The 25,916-nt window shown below is 34.8% G+C and overlaps 1 protein-coding gene across 1 annotated transcript in view; it reads right to left on the bottom strand.

Moving 5' to 3' along the window:
* The window catches only part of LOC138711222 (arylsulfatase B-like), a 79,049-nt gene that overhangs the window by 21,240 nt on the left and 31,893 nt on the right, over positions 1-25,916 (bottom strand). The window contains exon 2 of the mRNA XM_069842620.1: positions 15,875-15,971. Coding sequence (XP_069698721.1) covers positions 15,875-15,964 — 90 coding nt within the window. The 5' untranslated portion in view covers positions 15,965-15,971. The remainder of the gene's footprint in view (positions 1-15,874; positions 15,972-25,916) is intronic.

The raw sequence follows: 25,916 nt of genomic DNA on the forward strand, positions 1-25,916 counted from the left end.
CTTTACAACTACTTTTTGGCGAATTTCCGTACACTCTGTTGGAGACACTGGTTTTTTGTGCAATGTAAATAATGGCGGACAATAAGAAGAAGGTTGACTGTTCTCCGAGTTGTTACCATGTTATGGTGTTTGATACTGCTACACATAATAAAGCTTTATAAAACGACAATTTTCGTTTAGTAATACAGTTAATTGAAAATTTATGAATGTAGCTATCATATCCATTAATAATTAATGGTTGTTATAAACATAATATAATTATAGGTTATGTTATTTGATACGGCTGAACACGATAGAGCCTTATAAAATATAAGATTGTTTGTGTATTAAGGCAAGAAATTGAAAGAAATATATATAAATGTACCTAATATATTTATTAATATTAATAATAATGGCTATTTTATTTGCACTATCTGTCACTCGTATATTTCAAACAGAAAAGAAATAACTGAACTTGGATCATCTAACTTAATCGGAGAAATTTCTTCAGTCAAAGTTGACTTTAGTTTGAGACAAATTAATCTCAGATTAGACTTTATACAACACAAAATTCCAAGTTCAGCTGAAACAAGGATCAATTTAACCTCTGATCTAAGATTAAATGGTTTATACAATCGGGCCTAAGACTGTTCATTGAGCACAATAACATTAATAAATGATAAAATAATACAGCATGTAATAATAGGGTCTATATACACATAGAAAATACAAAAGTATATCTCAATTAGCTTAAACAATTAAATAATTAATCTGATTTGTTTCTTAAATCTATGTGTGTTAAGTGTACTTAGCTCAGGGTAAGCTCTAATTAATGCATTATATATTTTGGGTCCAGAATTTCTGCTGTTCTATGTTCATAATTTCAGTTGCAATTTCACTGCCCCCTCCCCTAGCGTCATAGAACATGTTCACAATTTTAATGGTTTCTAAAGCGTCACTCACTTTTTTTAGTGGCCATACTGCGTTAAATTGCGTTCATTTAGTGAAAACTTCCTTTCGAAACTGATTGTACGCAGGTACCTTTAATATCGCATGAATTTGAGCGTGTTATAATGGGGTGGGGAATGTGTCTGCATTCCAGAGTTCTGTGACAGAAGGGGACCATAATGAATTTGCCAGGTTGCAGATTTCAACACAATATTTCTTAAAATACTTTGGTTCTTAAAAAATCTTATTCCAAACTAAGGCTGAAAATGACGTTATATGCGAGGTAGACGCATATGCGTTTGTCGTATTAAGCAAGGTAGAAAAGCATATGTCTTATGGGGAATTAGTTGGGACCACAGAATATTTGACGTTATAGGCGAGGTGTCGCTCAAAACGAGATCGCTATAACCAAGTTCTACTGTAGTGTTCTTTTTTTTTTTCAGGAAGTAGAAAAAACTGTATAGACCCTTCACTTTACCCCAAAGTGAAGGACCATTTTATGTGTCGTGCATGTTACGTTCGTTGTTCTAATGGCGTTAACAATCAGGATTTTAGCCATTTTCTGTGCATTTTATAGAGAAAAATATTTTGGAAATGTCCGGTTTTGTTTGGAAAAATGAAGGAAATGTTCACTTCTGTTCGAAAAAAAATTATTTGACATTTATAACAGTAAAACATATACATATCTCTAGATATCCTTCATTTTCATTCTACTGTATCGTGGAAAAAACGGATAGGCCTATATCAGGAGTCGGGAGCTCATACTGATGCTAGGAACATGACATTTTTACTGCATCTTTTATGTACTGTGGTTAACAAAACAAGGCAGGCCTAGTATTTTTGGAAAACTGAATACTTTCACAATATTTTAATAGTACATTATGCAACGAGCCTATAATGGTAGTATGTTTATGAAACGAGCGCAAGCGAGTTTCATAATTTTCATACGAGCATCTTAATTACCATTATACTCGAGTTTCATACGACTTTTTATGCTCGACCATATTGATTTTTTTCGGCAATTGGTGAAATGAATTTGCGGGAATGTGCCTTGTGAAAGGCTGGAAGATGACGGTGAATTGATGTTAATTTGCGTGTTGTTTTTTTCGACTGAGTTTAATATTGTCTAATCTCGCGCTAGTTGTCTTTCGATTGCATATCCGAGAATAATCGATACTTGCGCTTTCATATTGCTACAATGGTATTTTCTGATTGGTGGAACACCTGAACTTTAATGAATAGGTGTACTTTAATGAGGTCCATTAAAGGGCTGCTACCAGGTGTATAATTACTACATTTCGGTATGGTCGAGCATAAAAAATAAAACATATTTAGTGGCTAGGCCCACTTAAATTTTGAAGTTGCGTATATTAATAAAACAATCTCTCCATTTGTAGTTATAGAATAAAAATTCTGAATATTTAGCTCTTTCCTAATCGTATCAGAGATGCCGTAGAAAAAGAATCGTGCATGAAACTTAAATTTTGTAAGACGAGATAGATTTTCAAGATATGCAAAAATGTAATTTTAATAACTATTCATCTGATAAGAATAATTAAACTTGTATCCAAGAATACTTATTGCGAGAGGATGAAGTACACAAAATTTGAAATCTCTAGCTTACAAATTTTACAAAATATGCAGTAGTGGCAAAAAAAACTGGACCGGCCTTTGTAGCTGATACAAAAGAATCCTGTGCTGTGTACTGTGTCAAACTGTGGTAATTTCAATATGGACAGTGAAGCCAGAGGTATGTACTGCTATCTAATGTAAAAATACGCGGTTATCTTTGCCGAATAGAGGTAGAAATGTAATATTGATGCCAGATGAAAATAAAACTCTCGAAGTTTTTTCGTCTGTAAGTTTGAGGCACTGAAGGAAACAAAAGACGGCAAGAATCGAACAAATGCAATAAATTTCATTGTTACAATTAATTATACAAGATGGATGTGTTTTGTGACTAGCAAAATTTGAATCTGTGACTCTGAAATCAGCTACAAGAGTCGGTCCTTTTTTTGGCTACTACTGTAGCCTACATTTCAGTTGTCACTCACTTAATATTTTAACTATATTGTCCAACCATACTTTCAAATCGCTATTGAAGATATTTCAAATCTCATGATAAACACGACACCACGTGACATGACAACGTTGACTTCCTTGGACAGGAATGCACACTGGCTATAGATTATTTTTCCTCGTTTTGTATCAAGTAGTAGCATGTTTTATACTAAATGTCAGGTTTAACTTGTTGCGATATTCTTAGAGGGAAATACCTTTGTAAATGACGTCATATAGGCAGTATGTTAAAAGTCAAATACACAAACATGATAATGACTAAACCGGATTATTTATCACTTTTGTTTCTTTATCTGCAAAGCCAAGGTAGTCACAGATTACCAACATGCGATTTCTCTCTCCACCATAACCTTTAGCCCACGCTTCTACCAGCAAGTGAGTGTTATATCTTCTCCATATATTGTAATAGCAGCTGTTGGGAAGTGTCCGCCATCTGGTCTGCTTAAGCATTAAATACAGGGTGATTCAGTAAAAGCGTGCAAGATTTAAAAAAGAAATAGGAGATACTACAGTATACCTACAGAACTTTTTTAGTCAGAGAACTTGGGGTCTGTGAAGTCAGGTAAAGGAGATATGAGTTTCAACATGTCTATCGCTATTGCCACTTTCTTGACAAGTCGTGGTGATATTAATACACTGAAAACTCTTAGTAACTCCGTTTTTAATAAAGCCAAGAAATGGTTTAGTTCTAATGAATTTCTTTTAAATGAAAGTAAAACTGCATCCCTGTTATTTAGTAGTACAGTCATGGAAAATAATAATTTTCAACTTCTTGGTATTACTGTGGACAGCACACTTACTTGGGCAGACCATGTTGATTCTGTTTGTAAAAAATTGTCAAGAGTAATATTTCTTCTGCGAAATTTGAAAATTTATGTTCCGAAGAATTACATTAGAGTTGTCTATTTTTCTTATTTTCGTGGTATAATTTCTTACGGACTACTTTTATAGGGTAATAGTTCTCATACTAATAAGGTACTTATGTTACAAAAAAAGCTATTAGAATTATAACAAATTCATCAACGAAGGCACACTGCAGACCTTATTTGTAAATGAAAAAATTATGACTGTAACATCATTGTATATTTATCAAGCCCTAAATTTCGTCAGAGAAAATTCACATATGTTGACACATAGGAATGATGTTCACCTATACAATACCAGAAACCGTGACCTTTTTGACATACCTAAGTGTAGGCTAACTAAAACAATGAATAATTATTTTATTATGTCTTTAAAAATAGCAAATAAATTCCCGAGATATCTTTTTAATCTGGAAAGGAAGTCTTTTAACAGACTTGTCTCTGGTTGGTTAATCAACAAACCATTTTATGAAATTAATGACTTTTTCAATGTCAATGTTATTGAGAGTTTTCGAATTAATTTTATTGTTCTGTTATTTACTTTCTATTACTCACTTGTCAATTGCACTATGTTGTGCTCTGATTGTACAACACTGAATATATGTACTGAATATACTGTTTGCATGATTATTTTCTTTTTTTTTTTTTCTGCGCTAGTAAGTAGATCGAGAATTTATCAGAATCTGGGATCCTCTAGTGGTATTACCTATGATGAGATGTCGCGTGCTCTTCAATTGCTGATAATGAAAAAATATCACAACGTTTCGAAGATTGGTTCTACCTTCGTCTTCAAGTGAACAAAAGAGGAAAAGAGTGAAATTGGGGTCGTTGCAAATGAATAAATACATTTGACTAACTAACGGTTGTTATCAGATTCAGGTGTTAACTTATAATCGGAATACTAAAAAACGTATGAGGGTTCTGAGACATTAATACAATGAACAAATGGACCTAAAAAGAAAACTAACACAGAATAGATACACTGTATGCAGTAGTTTAAGTCTTTAAAGCATTATCCAATTTCTTCTCTTTGTCTCCGCATATGATCCACATATCTTAATGTCGTCTATCATCTCCTATCTTCTTCTGCCTCGAACTTTCCTCCCGTTCACCATTCGTTCCAGTGCATCCTTCAGTAGGCAGTTTCTTCTCAACCAGTGGCCCAGCCAATTTATTTTTCTCCTCTTGATCAGTTTCAATATTATTCTTTCTTCACCCACTCTTTCTAGCACAGCTTCATTTCTTATTCTGTCTGTCCATTTCACACGCTCCATCCATTCTCCTCCATATCCACATTTCAAATGCTTCTATTCGCTTCTCTTCACTTCGTCGTAATGTCCATGTTTCTGTCCCATAGAGTGCTACACTCCACACCAAGCACTTCATTGGTCTCTTCCTTAGTTCTTTCTCCAAAGATCCGCAGAAGATGCTCCTTTTTCTATTAAAAGCTTTCTTTGCCATTGCTATCCTCCTTTTGACTTCCTGACAGCAGATCATGTTACTGCTTACAGTATACTCCAAGTATTTAAAGGTGTCCACTTGCACTACTGCCTCATTTCAAATTATTCCCACGTTTATCTTATTTATTTTTCTCTCGATAACCATGATTTTCGTCTTATTTGCATTTATCTTCATCCCATACTGGTCACAGCTGTCATTTAGCTCCAGTAGCATGTCCCTTAGTATCACCTTCTCTTCTGCTAACAACGCCATATCATAAGCAAATGTTATACACTTTATTCGTCTTCCTCATACTATCACCCCTCCCATGATGTAAAAACAGTTCTTCACTAAATCATCCAAGTAGATGTTGAACAGGATAGGTGTTAAAGGACATAATAATAATAATAATAATAATAATAATAATAATAATAATAATAATAATAATAATAGTCCACCGTAGTGGAGTAACGGATAGCATGTCTCCCTTTGAAACCAGCGATCTCAAATTGGGACAAGTTATCTGCTTGAGATTTTTTCCAGGGTTTTCCCTCAACCCATTAAGAGCAAATTGTGGGTAATTTCGGCGCTGGACCCTGGATTCATTTCTCTGGTATTACCACCGTCATTCCAATCGGACGCTAGATAACCATTGCAGTCGATAAAACGTCATAAAATAAACCACTTATAATAATAATAATAATAATAATAATAATAATATTGGGCGAGAAAGCCCATACAGGGCCAAGGACTACCATCCGACCGCTGGTCTCACGTCACATGTCTCAATAGAAGTGAACGATCATCCAAACAGTACGAGGATAACGTGTGGTTAGCACGATGAGCCTCCGAGCCTTTATAGCTGGCTTTCGAAACCGGATTTCGCTACTCATTGTAGCTCTCCATCTTCAGTTCCATACATTATTGGGTGAAATTTCATGAGAAAACTTTTTCCCGCATGATTCGGACCAGCACTTGAGAGGTAATACACTGGAAGTAAATGCCAATGTGAGTCAACAGTGGAATTGAAGGGAACTGTAAAAATATTGTAGTGATAACCCCTAGACCACAGAGGACGTCTGATTCACAAGGGGCGCAGCATCTCGTTCCAGCTGATTGATTCGTCCTTCTCGTGTATGAATATTCAGACATAAATAAATTGCTACAGTAAGTATTGGAATGCCTGAGAGAGGGTAAGCCCCAGACTTTCACGGTCGCGGACACTTGACTCAGCCAGGCGGTGTGCGGGCTTGACGTCAGCCCTTGAAGTGGGTGATGCTGTTCATCTGCAACGCGGGAAAACCGCAGTTGCGACAGGGAGCTGTGGTTTCTGCAGTTGACACGAGCGATTCAGGCGCGCTGGACGCACCTACGATAGTGTTATGGCAGTTTATTTATTTATTTATTCATTTATTTATTCACTTATTTATATTTTTATTTAATTATATACCTAATTATTTATTTAATTATTCATTTTACTTATTTACTCTACTTATTTATTTATATATTATTTAGTTATTTGTTTCTGTGTCCAATTGTTTATCCGTTTGTTAGTTGATTTATTGCTTTATCCGTTGATTCACTTATTCATTCGTTAATTTATTTATTCATCCGTTCATTCATTTATTCGTTCGTTCATTCATTTGTTCGTTCGTTCATTTGTTCATTCGTTGATTCATTCATTCATTCATTCGTTCATTCATTAATTAATTCCTTCATTCATTTATTTGTTCATTCATTTATTCGTTCATTCGATCATTTATTCGTTCGTTCATTCTTTTGTTCGTTCATTCATTCATTCGTTCCTTCATCCATTTATTTCTTCGTTCGTTCATTCATTTATTCGTTCATTCATTTATTAATTCACTCATTCATTCATTCATTTATTCATTCGTTCCTTCATTCATTTTTTTCTTCGTTCGTTCGTTAATTTGTTCGTTCGTTGATTCATTTATTTATTCATTCGTTCCTTCATTCATTTATTTGTTCATTCATTCATTTATTTCTTCGTTCGTTCGTTCATTCATTTGTTCATTCATTCATTTATCCATTAATTAATTTATTTATTTATTCATTCATTTATTCATTCGTTCCTTCATTCATTCATTTATTTGTTCGTTCGTTCATTCATTCATTCATTTGTTCGTTCGTTCGTTCATTTATTCGTTCGTTCATTTGTTCGTTCGTTCATTTATTCGTTCGTTCATTCATTTGTTCGTTCGTTCATTTATTCGTTCGTTCATTTATTCGTTCGTTCATTCATTTGTTCGTTTGTTCATTTGTTCATTCGTTGATTCATTCATTTATTCATTCGTTCATTCATTCATTAATTCCTTCATTCATTTATTTGTTCATTCATTTAATCGTTCATTCGATCATTTATTCGTTCGTTCATTCTTTTGTTCGTTCATTCATTCATTCGTTCCTTCATCCATTTATTTCTTCGTTCGTTCATTCATTTATTAATTCACTCATTCATTCATTCATTTATTCATTCGTTCCTTCATTCATTTTTTTCTTCGTTCGTTCGTTAATTTGTTCGTTCGTTGATTCATTTATTTATTCATTTATTTATTCATTCGTTCCTTCATTCATTTATTTGTTCATTCATTCATTTCTTCGTTCGTTCATTCATTTGTTCATTCATTCATTTATCCATTAATTAATTTATTTATTTATTCATTCATTTATTCATTCGTTCCTTCATTCATTCATTTATTTGTTCGTTCGTTCATTCATTCATTCATTTGTTCGTTCGTTCGTTCATTTATTCGTTCGTTCATTTGTTCGTTCGTTCATTTGTTCGTTCGTTCGTTCGTTCATTTATTCGTTCGTTCATTTATTCGTTCGTTCATTCATTTGTTTGTTCTTTCATACGTTCGTTCTTTCATTTGTTCGTTCGTTCATTTGTTTGTTCATTTATTCGTTCGTTCATTCATTTGTTTGTTCTTTCATTCGTTCGTTCTTTCATTTGTTCATTCGTTCATTTGTTTGTTCATTTATTCGTTCGTTCATTCATTCGTTCGTTCTTTCATTCGTTCGTTCTTTCATTCGTTCGTTCTTTCATTTGTTCGTTCGTTCATTTGTTTGTTCATTTATTCGTTCGTTCATTCATTTGTTTGTTCTTTCATTCGTTCGTTCTTTCATTTGTTCATTCGTTCATTTGTTTGTTCATTTATTCGTTCGTTCATTCATTCGTTCGTTCTTTCATTCGTTCGTTCTTTCATTTGTTCGTTCATTTGTTTGTTCATTTATTCGTTCGTTCATTCATTTGTTTGTTCTTTCATTCGTTCGTTCTTTCATTTGTTCGTTCGTTCATTTGTTTGTTCATTTATTCGTTCGTTCATTCATTCGTTCGTTCTTTCATTCGTTCGTTCTTTCATTTGTTCGTTCATTTGTTTGTTCATTTATTCGTTCGTTCATTCATTTGTTTGTTCTTTCATTCGTTCGTTCTTTCATTTGTTCGTTCGTTCATTTGTTTGTTCATTTATTCGTTCGTTCATTCATTTGTTCGTTCGTTCATTTGTTCGTTCGTTCATTTATTCTTTCGTCCATTCTTTCATTCATTTATTCTTTTGTTCATTCATGTATTCATTCGTTCATTCATTTATTCATTCGTTCATCCATTCATTTACTAATAATTTGGTTTCTTTCTGTCTAGTCCGTTTTTACCCTTGTGAACATTTCTTAAACCAATTAAATCTATTATTAAAGACATGTTATACCTGGAGCGGGACTCCCTGATCGTATGATTAGCATAACTCGAGGTCACCACTTCAAGACAGACTAGAATCAACACCAGGAAAAACATCCACGCCCAACACATGTAGAAAGGGGATAAATATGAGCTTTTTTTATCAACAATCGAATCCGGGTCAGCAGAATTTACATAGCGACACTAGAATTGCAGCGGAAGAAGTCTGTCTGGTCTGTCTGTCTGGTCTCTCCGGATATCCATCTACAGTGTCTACTTCCAGATGTCTGCTTATCTGTCGCTGTCTGGTTTTCTATCTACTGTATATCTCTACGTTTGTCTGTCCATATGTGTACCTAATTTTTCCCCTCTTTCGCGTGCCTTTCTTGTAACACTTCCTTTGAGCTCTTCGTAGCTACTGCCAAATTTAATATCTTGACTTCCCCAACACAAGCATGAGTGTATGTACTAGTTTTTGCTGCTCTGGTTTTCATTGTCAGTGTGTTTCTCTAAAAGGTAATATTGCACGAGCTGTATAACTGTAATAAAATGTATTTATACGTGTGTTGTTGTAAATACGTAAAATATGGAAATTAATTACGGCAGTCAGTTTTTTTGGACGATGGCCTTCACTGTCCTTTCGTACAGGCACTGTCAGTTTAGACCAAAATTTTAGTTGGAGTGTGCTGTGGCAAAACATTAATCTAATCTTCAAAGTAAAGGTCGTTAGATTCTATTGTCTTGAGCCACCTTTCAGCGAAGTTTGCTATTCCGTGACGATACCAGTTTCTGGTGTTTGATGCGAAGAATTTGGTGATTTCCATTTCAACGGCTTACAAGTTTTGGAAATTTCTTCCATGCAGAATGTGGGCCATATATCAAAACAACTGCTAATCTGAAGGCCCTAGATCAGAGTCAGGTGTGGTAACTCGATTTCTCCCAATTCCTCAATTTTTCCATGGTTGTTCGAGTGTTATGGGATCTCTCATTGCCCTGTTGCAAAAAAATTCTATTTCGATTAACTAATGCCGGGTACCTCTCTCTCAAAACTTCATGATCTCGTTCTAGCTGTTGAGAATAAAGACCAGCATCGACTGCACGTTCGTTTGGAAAAAACTTCCAGTGATTCATACCTTCAAAATTCCACCAGACACATAACATTACTCTAAACTTTTGCTAATCTAGTGTATTCAAAGTCAATATGATTTCCTTTTCTATTGTTATACTTACGCACATCACCTCTCAAATTCAGTGAATTATAATTCTCTCTAACAACAAACTGTGAAAAATGTAAAGACAAGGTACAGTCATTAGTTTCAACTCTTGAAAATACCACCTACAGGAGTCTGTTTGCTCAATCCCCGTTATACATCTTACAGCCTTTTTCTGCCATAAGAAAACATGTTTTTCCCCAGTTGAATTGCCCCAAAGGACAATCCCATATGTTAACTGTGAATGATAAAACGCAAAATATGCATGCAATACTAAATTGGTTTATGTACATAATTTGTTTTCTAATCAGACACAACATTCTTGATAACTTAATAATCACCTTATTAGTATGAATGTCCCAATTCAGTTTACTATATAAATATATACCTAATAATTTTACACTTTTAACATTAATATTACATAAACTAAATATTATTTTTTCTGTCTTATTTTCATTTATAGTTAATCTATTAGAATCAAACCAAGTTGCACATTTACTTATTACTTCTTCATTAAATTTTTCATAAGTATTTATAGATTTACTTGTAGTTAAAAAAAGTATCATCAACATACAGGGACATCATTTAATCATTTTATTTTTACTAACATTTTTAATATTAACCTGAGTATATCTTTGGATTAAAGGTCTAGAACCGGAAACACCGCTTGCAAGACTGGAGTTCGATGATACTGGCGTAAAATACAAACAAATCACTCTACTAGGTATAGGAGGGAAGAAAAGTATTTCATCCATTTACGTAAACTAGGAAATATCGCAATTTTGAGTTTGATAATTTTCATTAGGTTTTTGTTTAATCAAAGTACAGTATTGTATTAACACTTATTGTTTTTACTCACGAATTGAGGTATCCATTCGGACTTATTAATTATGCAGTGTATATTGTACTGTTACAGCACATTAGCGTACAATATAGAGAATGAAGTTAAATTGAAAAAATAATCATAATATGGATATTTAAATACATTTTTGAAAATGGTGGCCGTTCATTTCGATACGGGCGTCAGTTCTTTTGTGCATATTATCGCACCATAGTCTATTTTACCTAATCCCAATTACCAGTTTCGTCCTTCGTATCAGTAACTCACGTTGAAATAATTCTGTACCTATTCTATAAAAGAGTACCTTACGTACTGTAAATTCAATCTTCACTTCTGCCCGATCCGAAAAGATAAATTACTCAGACATGCTATCTACTGTCCGTTCAAGTGGTTATGTCGTAGGGTCGTAGAAAGGGAGGAAATTACGTGGCAGTTAATTACTTAACAAGGCCCTTTTATTTAAGTTATTTTAAACACTTGTATAATATTACGTAGACATCCAATTCCTAACAGAAATTAATGTTTTCAGAAAAGAGCTAAGACAGCCCAGCTGTTACAGAGGGGCGAGCAGAAGCAGGTGGGGGAAACCGGGATGCGACGTAGGCAAACGGACGACAGTACCTGTGCGAAAATATGATTCAATATTGAAAGCTTTTTCGTCACTGGAAAAGCGAACATATTTCTGGAACGTACTATACTCACTAACTCAGTACTGCATACGCGACCTTGGTTCTGTGTGGAGGACAGTTTGGAGTTTACTAGTAGAGGGGGTGTGAGTGAAGTACATTAAAAAAATCAGGTACAATAAAAATTGAAGTAAAAACAAAATGATGTCCCTGTACAAAACACTCTTAGCTAGCATGTAATTTGGAAGATCATTTATACAGGGTGTTTCAAAAATACGGGGCATAATTTCAGGTATGTATTTCCCACATGTAGACAATCAAAATAGTTAATTACAACATGTGTCCGGAAATGCTTCATTTCCGAGTTATGGCCTTCACAACATTGAAATTCACCGGAACGTTTTTCTTTCCGCAGGTCGTTGCCGTCAAAGGAGACATTAAGAGGGCACTCTGACAGTTCATTCCGAGGCGAAGGTTACATTCAGTGTTGTGTAGGCGTTAGACTGTGCGACATGTATTCAAATTGCTTGGCCTCCACGCTCACCTGATCTGAACCCTCTCGATTTCTACTTGTGAGGCCATTTAAAATCATTGGTTTATTCGTCTCTGGTGCCTGATTTGGAATCCCTTCGGAATCGAATTGTGGCATTTTCTTAGGACATACGCAATACCTCCTGGAGTTTGGGATCGTGTTCGCAGGTCATTGAGATATCGATGTGAGGTCTGTATTCAAGCAGGAGGTGGACATTTTGAACATCTTCTGTAATGACAACGACCTGCGGAAAGAAAAACTTTCCGGTGAATTTCAATGTTGTGAAGGCCATAACTCGGAAATGAAGCATTTCCGGACACATGTTGTAATGAACTATTTTGATTGTCTACATGTGGGAAATACATACCTGAAATTATGCCCCTTATTTTTGAAACACCCTGTATAAACAATAAAAAAGAATCGGCCAAGCATTGATCCTTGAGGAACACCATTAGATACATTAAGCAAGTTAGAAATTGTATTGTGCACTTTAACACATTGAAACCTATTAGAAAGATATGATTTAATAAATGAAAGCGCAATATTACTTATTCCATAATATTTTAATTTCTCACTTGCTATCACTTGTGACGTTCAGAGCTGTCTTCGCACAGTTGACTATATAACAACAATACAGGAAGCTAAGAAATGTATTCTATATCGGCTCAATTAAATGAACGACCATTGCTTGTTTTATTCGCAAGATTTCGCAGTGTTGACTTCCGCCAGATATGAACTTACTTTGATCATCATCATTATCGTCGTCCCTGACAGCTAAAGAGCGATCTCAATATAGAACTGACCAGTCATCACCTTCTAGTGTCGCGGTGAAGAAACCCGGTAGCGCCTACTTCCTGTTATTCCCTTCATTACAGTTTGCTGGTTGCATGGTCGCGTGGTTCCGCTAATTCAATGTTGGTCCTGTTACTAAAAAGCGAGACCGTGATTGTTTTTAATTAACGCATATTTTACGACTTAATCCTGCTGATTACCGGTGAAGGGGAAGAAATGTTGCATTCATTAGTAACATTTGCGTCGTGGAACCTGTTTGACAGCAGCTGCTTGACCTTCAGGTTCCATTCAGCTGCATGGGAAGATTTACAAGAGGCTCTGGTTTCCAGCATTGTATTAGATCACCGGTTTTTGGATTAAGTCCGTATTGTCAAGGTGATACAAACTCGTAAACACTTTCACCAATACTCCAAAATTCCATCAAAACTTTTTTAATTTGTGTCATTTTGGGCGGAAGTTCAAACACAGGTTCTTCATCTTCCAGTCTAATAAGCGGGACGAAAACTTAGAGACAATACAGGGAGTAGCAAAATTTATTTTACATCTTCCATTTTAAAGTAGGTAATAGTAATATGCGTTACAAGAGCGGTATGTTGAAGTTTTCATGTTCGAGGAAAAGTTTGAAAAAGCGAAATGTAGTTGAGCTTTTTTTAATTTCCGAGAATTGAAAGAAAACATACCACTCGTGTATTGTACATTATTTTGTGCGAAGATCGTTTATTACATACCTGAAAGAGGAATTTCTAATTAGTTGCAATGAAATCTCCATCTTGGTTTCTGTTCAATGACGGTAAATTACTAAAACAAAAATATCTATCTTCAACATTGTTGCTTTAAAATGTTTTCTGTGTTTACTATACTCCAGCAGGCCGTGATATACGTCTGTCTTTTTTTCCTCCAATCTATAAATGCGAACTTAAAACAAACGGTAAGGTTATATAATGATTTATTTTTCATTTTAATATTTTAACAATATTATTTATATAACATATTGCAGTAATAACATCGGCATCTGGAATCTTGTTGATTTTTTCACGGCTTCCTTAATGTTACTTGCATCACGAGTTGTAGAGTTTACTTAATTTTTGCAAATATTTAAAAACAATAATTAATAGTGCAATTTAGGTGAAATTGCAGTGGTAAATTTCCAATTTATAATTATTACTATATTGAACGTCTCTAAAAAAATATGTTAAAAGCCTAAAGCAGTAAAATCAATATGTCACTTAAGCGGTAAGAAGAGGGAAATTGTTATGTGTGTTAGGTTGGGAATATTGAATGTGGAATTTTAGACTTTCCGCGGATTGGTTTTGTGCGGAAACCAAGCAAATACTCACGATCTCGCACAAAGCTATCTTTTGAATATTCTTAATGCTTAGAGAAGCTTGGAGGTAGTTTGAAGTGCGCCATACACGCAAAGACTTACCGGACATTTATCTGTATAGACTTACATTGGATGATTGTTCACAAACTCTCAAATTTACTTCCTAGACTTATACTTCACAAAGAAGTCGTTGAAATCAATAATTCCCCGTGGAGAAATACCATCACTCGAGAAATACTATTCCTTCATGGTTTTTACGTTTATAGAAATCCATGAGAATAGTGTCTCAAATCTGTACTTTCATAGCTTGTTTTATATTATGCACTCCGCAGCTCTATTAGTTCTAGTAATCTTAGAATACAACCCTGCAGAAAATTGGCACTCTCCCATTCATTCCGGTTTGACAAACTCACACCCCCAATCCATCATATGTTTAGCGATCAGTGCTATCACTTGAATTCTCTACCAAATACACTTGAATTCTTTTTCTAGTGGATTCTCGGCTACACAAGCACTGCAGAGAGAATTCTCGATCACACTGTATAATTATACTACATTTCAAGCCCTATACAACTCGGTCCGAAACATCGTGGATATGGATGTGACACTGTAAGAAACATGCGCCTCGAAAACACTTTTATTAAATGATCGTATTCCGATATACTCTACCACGGTCAAGCTATAACGGGAGGAGGAGGTAAATAATGTCCCCTATAAGCCCGTTATATGGGGAATCTATGGTTTTGCTTTGCTTCTCCAAGAAAACGGTTCTCTCTCCGCCTATGCTGCTTTGCTATATATAATTGTGGTGTTATTTACTTTCGTGTTCGATATAGTGTATAGCAGCGTTTCTCAAACTTTTTTGAAGTGGGGACCACTTTTTAAAGTCAGAACAGTTCCGCGGACCACCTTACTCTTGTTCCTTTCGAAAGCAAATTTATCACTTTCGTAGCATATTTTAATACCAGTATACTTATATTTAAAAATTGAATTGAGATTCGGTACTTCGGTCCTCTGTTATGAATTCGGGTGGTCTCTGGCTGGGTTACAGGCGCGGCGCCAGATGTGCAGGGAAAAGATGTCGAGAAACACCACGTGTATAGTGCTTTAAATCCCTCTTTTGTTGCTGAGAGTATAGTGGGAAGTCGATAGATGGGTAGGATAATAAATTTCATAAAATGTCAGTACTGGGAGAAAAAGTGAAATTCGATTACCATGTGTCATTTCCAAACTCTGAGATTTTAAGCTATAGTGTGATACACAATTTGTTCCAATTTTATTTTTTCTTCTGTCTTTCTTGAAGGACCACAAGGGCAGACCTCGAGGACTACAGGTAGTCCGCGGACCATTGTTTGAGAAACGCTGGTGTATAGGAATATACTCGTTCATATTGTTGAAATTATCGGATATGACGTAAGCATTTCCATGACAACCGAAGTCAAATTTTTGTTGCACAAAATCTTTCATTTTTTTTGCTATTGATGTAGGTGGAACACGGATATTGCACGTGAAAAAGCCTGTGTGGGGGGGGGGGGCAGCACTCACCAGATCATCAGCTAGAATAACGATGATGTGCGGCTTGGTAGACGCAGCGGTCGCCAGGAGGGAAGCCAGCACCAGCAGACGGGCTTTCATTGCTCACCTGCGAAAACGAGCAAAACACACATTGAAGTACTTCTGATGGACAACTTGATCACAGCCTGCTCCTTCCCAACAGCACAACACGAGTCATCAGGGCCGCCCGGTTCTTCTTGTCGGGGGTGTCCCACCCCTTAGCAGTGGCGCCAACTTTTCAAAAATATCGGGTGGGTTCAAAACAATTGAGTTGTAATAATAATAATAATAATAATAATAATAACTAGCCGTACCCGTGCGCTCCGCTGCACCTGTTAGAAATAAATATAAAGTAATTACATAATTAAAATAGGACGTTTGATCCAGGGAACAACTTTTACAACAGCGCAAGATAATCTGCTTCGCTCATTACCCAACTTTTTTTGCATTGCATTTATTGCATATATATTTTATGTATTTTAACACGATTCAATTGAGCATAGTTAAAATTTGAATTATAAAATAATGGATTGCTAAGCTAACGTACTATTACTGCATACTAAATCAATACACTCTCGTTGTTCGTTAATTCTCTGAGATTAAAATGAGTGTACATAAATATTATTTTAAGAAATACAGAAAACGAATGTACAAAATAGCCTATCAAATTTTCTGTGCATAAGAAGCTATGTTAATCTTACCTGTCCTCGATTTACTCAGACGTTACTGTAATAACATTATAGCATTATGCCCATCTAGAGAAACTGCACTTTCCAATGGTGAAATAATAATTAATTATACAAATCGGTTAATTTAGCTTCTGATATTACTTCATACAAATACAGAAACATTGTCTGTAGGCTATGTTTAATAGCTTTCGATTGTTGATGTCCAAGGCCCCTGTTTCGATTGTTGTTGTCCAAGGCCCCTTATAGACGAAGTCATTTGTTCTTAATTCATTGCACCGTCTTAGATGGCGTTATTTTAATTTTAAAACTCATTTATCTCATTAAATATCAGTCCTATCAAAATTTTGTAAAGAATAAAACTTATCGGACATCATTTATAAAGAAACGTTTGTTATGTAACATTTTTCACAAAAATCAATAATAAGCGAGATATTTTGATTTATTTAATTCAGGCCCCCTTATAACCCCCCTTTTAAATAAAGTATTTTGAATGCCATATAGTCTAAAATCTAAGTTACAACGAACTTAATTTATATTCCAATTTTCATATAAATCGGTTCAGCCATTATCGCGTAAAAAGGTAACAAACATACAGACAGACATACAAACAAAAATTTCAAAAATGCGATTTTCGGTTTCAGGGTGGTTAATTATATATGTTAGGACCAATTATTTTTGGAAAATCGAAAATTACCAGAAAAATTTCGGCTACAGATTTATTATTAGTATAGATGTCTGTATATTTAATTTGAACTGTGGCGGAAAATTTTATGAAAACTGTACGTCCTGTGAGGTTGTGTGATGCCTCAATCGAAAGCTAATAATATTAATATTGTGGGAAAATCTAAATGGTTTGTAGCGAAGTTCATAAAAAACTTTAAAATTAAAAATATATATATATACGTGCGTCCGTCGCAGCAAAGCGTATACCGTAGAACATCTTGCAGTTCATTTCGTAGTGTTGTGCAGATGGCCGTGGTTCACATACTGGCTTTAAATATACTTTATCTTCATTTGAGATATTAACACAGCTGTGTTAGGTTTGTGAAGGTCATGAATGGTGTCAGTAATGTTCCCCACATTGTATATAGGAAAAGGTATGGTCCAAATAATGAAATTTCAAACAATAAAACTTCGAGTTTCCTTAAAACGATCAGAAATGTAGTCATCGATGCCTTCTGTCAGAGCCTTCTTTAGTTACAAGCCGGGGCATGGGTAGGTTTGGCAACGCAGAGTGGAGGCGGGAGATTTTAGAGTGATATTGTGTTTGCTCATTGCTTTCGTTATACGTAACGCGTATTTTTTCAATATTACTTCATGCACAAAGGTAAGATCAAGATTCAGAGTAGTGATGTAAATTATTACGGGTTCGAAAATAGTGTTTTATTGCAATCAATTAGCTATACTTCAGAATACGGCGTAAGTAGGCTACTTAACATACAAAGGATGCCACTTAAAATAATTAAAAAAAAAAACATGTTTTTATTGATAGCACGAAGGTAAATAAATAAATAAAAAATTTATTCCTTGCACCGAAAATAATAAAATCAATAATGCAATAAAGACGTAAGTTCCTACGCAGTATTCTTAAGTTCCATTCAGTTAACAAATTTGTGGCTAGCAAATTGTCAATGTTTTGCGACTTAATGGTGTTTCATCTGTGAAAGGTTTAGGATATATTTTAATATAATCTTATTACTATTATTATTACTATTATTATTATTATTATTATTATTATTATCATCATTATTATTATAACTATTTCTTACCAGTGTTTATTATTGTCACACTAACATTAGTTATCCAATTTTCATTATTTACTTTCATGTTGTTTTATGATCTAGATATTAATGTAATAACTATGTAAGCAATTGTATTCTATTAGAATTAGAGTCTGGCTGGGCGGAAGAGAAGGTCTACTGGCCTTAGCTCTGCCAGATTAAATAAATAAATTATTATTATTATTATTATTATTATTATTATTATTATTATTATTATTATGCGATTATCTATCGTGTTTTTCTACAAATATTTCGGATGCCTAGAAACTGCTGTGTGCCTATGTGTCATAGCAACTACACTTATAATTAAAAAAATAATAAAAACATACTTGTTTTTTTATTGATGGTACAAGGGAAAATAAATAAATACAGTAAATGTTACTTGTACCAAAAATAAATAAAATAATGACGTACTTTCGCAATACCCTATTCCAATCAATTAACCATTATGTGGCTAGTAAATTGACAATGTTTTGCCGCTTAATGTTGTTTCACCTCTGACATGAAAGGTGTAGGATATCATATGCATTTTAATTTCATGTGATTATGTCGTGCTTTTCTATAAATATTTCAGATGTCCAGGAAGCCAGTTTTAGTTTGAACCTGGCCAGTCACCATAACAATACTGTTATCCTAAATTATTTGTTATAAACTTTTTAAAATATAATTTTAAATAAATATAACTACATAGTGAATGTAGAGTATCCAACGCCCACTGAACGAATATTTCACTTTTATCACTGCCAATGTTGCGCTATAATCGTATATGCAAGGTAGGCTATAACAAAAACCTAAACTAACCAAACCTAACCTGTCAAAGAAGCAATAAGTTATACTAAATATGTGTAAAATTGGCCTATGTCTCTATAGCGGGCGGGACATAAGTAACATTGACCAAACCAACAAAGTGATTATATGCATCTACAAATTATAGATAGTTCTGACGTATAGCAGGCATTCCGAATCTTCAACAAAACTGCAACATTTATGGGATCAGAAAACAGCTGTTTACAGTGACTTTGAAAACCAACGGCGTAACTTTATTGATATAGCAGGCGAGACCCAACAATTTGACTAGAATTCTGGTACACACAAACCACAAATAAGAATATAAAAATGTGGTTATACAATATTTAATAGAATAGTCAATTACTTTGTCATCCATAACCGTAAAAATTTCCAAAGACTGCAACCATTTTATTTTCATTTATTGTCTTGTTTTTGATCACCAACACGCATTTAGTTTTTAATACATAAATAATTAACGTTTGGTACGACCGCAAACATAATTCCATCGACACACACTTATATTGTAACATAAATTTACATTGAAAATCGGCATTAGCACAAACACGTGTACTATACGGTCAGCCTCCGGGTGACAGATAATTACAGTGTTGCCGACGTATGGCCCCGGCTTGTAACTAAAGAAGGCTCTGCTTCTGTACATGCGAGATGTTGACGTCACAATATCATGCTTTTCGAGACCTCAATAATAATGGTTTAAAGTGGCGCCAAGTTATATGGGCCCGTGGGGTCTGAGCCCACCCCATAATTTGTCATTATTATTATTATTATTATTATTATTATTATTATTATTATTTAAGAGATTTATTTATTTTAACTTATACCTCAAGATTGAGCCCACCCAATGTTTTCCAGAAGTTGGCGTCACTGATGGTTTGTTCGTATTTCAGCTCTCGCGTATTTTTTTCGTGTGTTTTTATCTGGTGTTATTAAACAGTAATAGTGTTGTTTCGTGTGAATTTAGTTATTCTTTATTAGTCCATTATTATGGGTGTAGCTGGTCGACCAAGAAAACGTGGCAGAAATTTTTTGGAAATGTAATTGCATCAAGAACTCATAAACGACTATATAGAAACAATTTTATTTGTGACAGCGTTTCAAGAATTGATATTATGCATAATGACAGTATTATATATTATGAAGTTGGTCCAATGAAAGAAAAATGTAGTATTTGTCAAGCCTTTCATTTTAAGGGAGAGATCGTTAATGGGCATTATAGTTCATGCTGCCAAATGGTTTAAATTATTTCCTTCCCTGAGCCGAATACAAATAATGAACTCAAAGAACTCATGTCGAATGAGTGAACACAGCAAAAGATGCGAGATTAAAAATAGTTACATCACAACAGGGACATTTTCAAACATGATGGTTATGATACCAAAAATGTGGTTTATTCTGAAGTATTAAGACCTACCATTAGCATGAATAACCATTTCTCTACAACACCATCCTATTTGCACCTTAAGAATAACTCGGAAAAGCTAGAGTCTGTTGTAACTTCGTATTCAAAGCACGGTACATGTGTTAATTATTTATTACTGTACCATTATTATCATCATCATCTTCATCATAAGTAGCAGCATTTTATTGTGGTTTTCAATCTCTATAAAGCAGCAGTTGCTGCTACAGGCCACTAGTTTATATTTATTTGTCAGAAACCAGTATACAAAACCAGGATGTGACATTACCATATAACATTTTTATAACATCTTGACGTTGAGACATTTGTCTTAGATCGACAGAGAGGTGCAGACGGCTGTCACATACTGCTTCTGATCCCAAGCGGCAGAATCTACGACAAAGGGATAAAAAAAATTGATCCCATAGTATGACAAAATAATGTCTCCTTTCCGGTTCGGAATATGTTGAAAAATAGCTCAACAAATCTGTTCCAATAAATCTTTCCGTGAAATTGTGTTTTCTTTCTGTAAACTACCCCAGGAAAACTTATTTTTACGGTACTCGTAATTGCGCTCGAGTGGTCAAAATTGTATAAGCACTTATTTTGACATTAGGTCTATTAACATGGTAGAATAAAAAAAATAACTTTTTATCTGTCTCCATGAGAATGTTTGATTATAAGATGTACACAAACAACTATTCTTCCTCTGATACACAGGCCTATATTAGACCTACATATGTGTGCTTTACATTTCATCACTCTAATTATTATTTTCATTTATGTTGTGATAAATTAAATAAATGCTTGAGGATTATACAGGGTGTATCACGAAGTTTTCCCCCGGTTTATGGAGGTGATTTCTGGTGTTATTTTGAACAAAAAATATAAATACAGTACTGGGGTGACATTAATAATTAAGGAGTTACGGCAATTTGAAAAAAAGCAGAAAAAAAAACATTTTATTTGAGGATGGCACTGGCAAATATCGAAATCATACCTAGAATACAAACAAGTGCTTCATTTTGTACCAGTCTCTTGCATGTAGAGTGGATTTAAAGCAAATGTTCAAAATTTCCTTCCTGCATCTGAAGGCAAAGATTCGCGCGGGTGTGAACCGCGCGTGTAGCATTTCGTAACTTCACATGTTCCTTCCTTATTGTCGCTGCGGCATCGAGAATGCGTTGAATCAACTCTTCTCGTGTTTGCACCACAGTCTAGTATATACAGTCGCGAAGCTCAATACGTAGTAAATATGCAAACATTAGGTAGTTGCTCACCACTAGGATCGCTAATATCGCCTCATTACAGGCAATGCAAAATAGAACCGTCACAGTCTATTGTTTCTAGCACCCTCAAAACTCAAGCTTCGTGACTGTATATAGTAGATTGTCTTTGCACCCTAATCTGGTACACGATGTCTTTCATCCACCCCCATATGCAGTAATCTAGGGTGTTAAATCTGGGAATCTGGCAGGCAAACGGTTGGCATGATCATGTGGTTCTAAATTTTTATTAGGTTATTTTACGACGCTGTATCAACATCTCAGGTTATTTAGCGTCTGAATGAGATGAAGGTGATAATGCTGGTGAAATGAGTCCGGGGTTCAGCACCGAAAGTTACCCGGCATTTGCTCGTATTGGGTTGAGGGAAAACCCCGGAAAAAACCTCAACCAGGTAACTTGCCCCGACCGGGATTCGAACCCGGGCCACCTGATGTGGTTCTAAATGCTGCACTTTTTGCACATGAAAAGGATACAGTCCGTTCTCATGAAGAATTCTCCATACCTTGGAATGTGAAACGTTAAATCCTCCCCCATACATCGACAGTCCTGCACAACATGTCTAGCGCTACATACACCCTGGCGTGTATCGAAAATCCGTTGTAACTCCTTAATTATGAGTGACACCACATTACTTTGTTTACATTTTTTGTTCCAAATAAAACCAGGAATCGCCTCCATAAACCGGGGGGAAAACCTCGTGATACATCCTGTATTGTCATGGCTCTTCATTAATTAGCTTCAATGAAAATGATTTATTAGATCGCGTAGAAAATTTTGTAAAAATAGTTATTCTATTAGACGTAAATTATAAAACACCTATTTTACGCGGCCTGGCTAAATCTGTTTGCCCTGATGATGGAACTTGTGTGTTGTTTTCCGGAAAGTTAGAAATGTCGAAAATTCTACTTATGATCATATTCACCGTGAAAACATAAAAACGCGTAATATGTGTTACTTTTATTCTCCCACGTATGTTCAGTTATTTGTTACTTTTTTTTAACTATTGTTCCTGGCAGTGTGGAAAGGTTACACCCAAGGTATTTAGGACTTATATGTATAACTGGTTTGTTACTTAATGCAATTTGCAGCTGGCATGATTCTTCCCACAGAATGACACTTTGTTTTTTCTTACTTATTATGTGATATTCTCAGATTATATAATGTTTTCTAGTATTTTCAAGGTTATAAACAATAAGCAGCTACATGGAGATCGTATTTTGTTGCATTAAAAATAGCTTGATTATCCGCAAATAAGATTATATTTTAATTATTTTGTTCGTTTAAAAATCTTTAGGTAAAATTCTCTGTCATTTCAGTCTAGCATCAATATTATAAATGCAAAAGGTGCCAAATAGAAATGGAGAAAGCGGACACACTTCTTTACATGTTGATTAATACCAGCAATTTTATTTCTCTAGAGTCCATTGTCTGTAGACATGGTATTTTCATACATTCTTTACTATTGACGTAAAATGGTGCAGTAGTTTCTGTTTTTCGAGTTTCACGGATTTCTTCTGTAGGCTATATAAAATTATCTCATGTAAGAATTAAAAGACTCGAAAGAAATTCTTTAGTGAAATCTCCGAGTAAATCACCAATTATTGTCTTTTTTAAAATAAAGACCTCTTATGGGAACATTCCAATAATTCGATGAAAGAGTAATGGAACGGAGAAAAATTCTCTCCGGCGCCGGGATTTGAACCCGGGTTTTCAGCTCTACGTGCTGATGCTTTATCCACTAAGCCACACCGGATACAACTCCGACGCCGGTTAGAATCGTCTCAGATTAAGCTCGAACTCTTGGGTTCCCTCTAGTAGCCGCCCTCTGCACTACGTCATAGATGTCGTATGATGACGCAGAATATCTGCATGGAAATATCATATGTACTTCGGTACATTAAAATAATATATATTCCAATAATTGTTTTTTCCAATCATTTTTTTTTTCAAACAAATTTTGAGCGAATGTTTATGATGTAAAGTACTAACAAAATCCAAATCTTGAACTCCCAAATATGTTTGGTTTTTGATTTTTTCTATTCTTTTTAAAAATATTTTCAAAGCCAAGTTTTTAGTATAAGATCTCAATTTTTAAGCTTAGTTTTTTTCTTATATTCACAAGACATAGAGAAACATTTCTGTGCATTGAATAATTTCGAGGGAAAAATTGTTCCGGGGCCGGGCATCGAACCCGGGACCTTTGGTTTAACGTACCAACGCTCTACCAACTGAGCTACCCGGGAACTCTATCCGACACCGATCCAATTTTTCCCTCTATATCCATAAACCTCAAAGTGGGCTGACAACCGTCAAGCAACCAACTTCGAGTGCACACTAACTCCGTGTGACTTAAATATTGTGGATATAGAGGGAAAAATTGGATCGGTGTCGGTTAGAGTTCCCGGGTAGCTCAATTGGTAGAGCGTTGGTACGTTAAACCAAAGGTCCCGGGTTCGATGCCCGGCCCCGGAACAATTTTTCCCTCGAAATTATTCAAATCAACTTTACTTGGAGTTATACCTGAAATCTTGATTTGCATTTCTGTGCATTCATTTTATGAAATATCTCATCTATTCACACTGAAATTTTTTTTTGGAAAATTTAAAAATTTTATTTTTCCTGTAATTCATGAAAAAATAAATTACCAAATAAATGCATCGAAACATGCAACTACCTCGTAAGTACAGGGACATCATTTTATTTTTACTAACATTTTTAATATTAACCTGGCTATACCTTTGGATCAACACCGTTTGCTACCCCCTTCCACGACTGGAGTTCGATGACACTGGCGTAATATACAAACAAATCACTTTATTAGGTACAGGAGGTAAGAAAAGTAGTTCATCCATTTACGTAAACTAGGAAATATCGTGATTTTGAATTTGATCATTTTCATTAGGTTTTGTTTAATCAAAATACAGTACAGCATTAACAATGAGTGTTTTTACTCACGAACTGAGCTATCCATTCAGACGTATTCATTATGCAGTGTATATTATACTGTCTACAGCACATTAGCGTAGAATATAGAGAATGAAGTCAAATTGAAAAATAATCATAATATGGATATTTAAACACATTTTTGAAAATGGTGGCCGTTCATTTCGATACAGGCTTCAGTTCTAATGTGAATTTTATCGCACCATAGACTATTGTACCTAATCCCAATTATCAGTTTCGTCCTTCGTATCAGTAACTCATGTTGAAATAATTCTGTACCTACTCTATAAAAGAGTACCTTACGTACTGTAAATTCAGTCTTCACTTCTGCCCGATCCGAAAAGATAAAATTACTCAGACATACTATCGACTGTCCGTCCAAGTGGTTATGTCGCAGGATCGTAGAAAGGGGGGAAATCACGTGACAGTTAATTACTTAACGAGGCCCTTTTATTTAAGTTATTTTAAACAGTTGTATAATATTACGTAGACGTCCAATTCCTAACAGAAATTAATGTTCTCAGAAAAGAGCTAAGACAGCCCAACCACTAGCTGGCGAATAAAATCTGGTGGGGGAAACCGGGATACGACGTAGGCAAATGGACGACAGTACCTGTGCGAAAATGATTCAATATTGAAAGCTCTTTCGTCACTGGAAAACGCGAACATATTTTTGGAATGTACTGTTTACTATGACCGTAAGGCTACTATGTCTGTATATGCGGTCTTGGATCTGTGTGGAGGACGGTTGAACTTCATTAGTAGAAGGGGTGGGAGTGAAGTGCATTGAAAAACTCAGGTACAATAAAAATTGAAGTAAAAATAAAATGATGTCCCTGTACTTGTAGTAAAAATTTCATCCAGATTGATTAATATTTGCTATAAAAAAGTTGGTGTTGAATCAAGAAAAATAAACTTACAGAAAAATGGATTTGAAAGTAAAATTAATATTTTTGTGAATTAAAATTCTCATGCACTACATTCATCTACTCGCTCTGCTCTTTTTTCAAACTTTTCGTCGATTTTGTAAAAAGCACTTACAAAACTTGTATCGTAATACACTATTACGTAAGCGTATTGTAATGTTATTGCATTGCCTACAGGGACCGAACAATTTCGACAGTCTC

Source organism: Periplaneta americana, chromosome 12, assembly GCF_040183065.1.
Source record: "Periplaneta americana isolate PAMFEO1 chromosome 12, P.americana_PAMFEO1_priV1, whole genome shotgun sequence".
Classification (NCBI taxonomy): Eukaryota; Metazoa; Arthropoda; class Insecta; order Blattodea; family Blattidae; genus Periplaneta; species Periplaneta americana.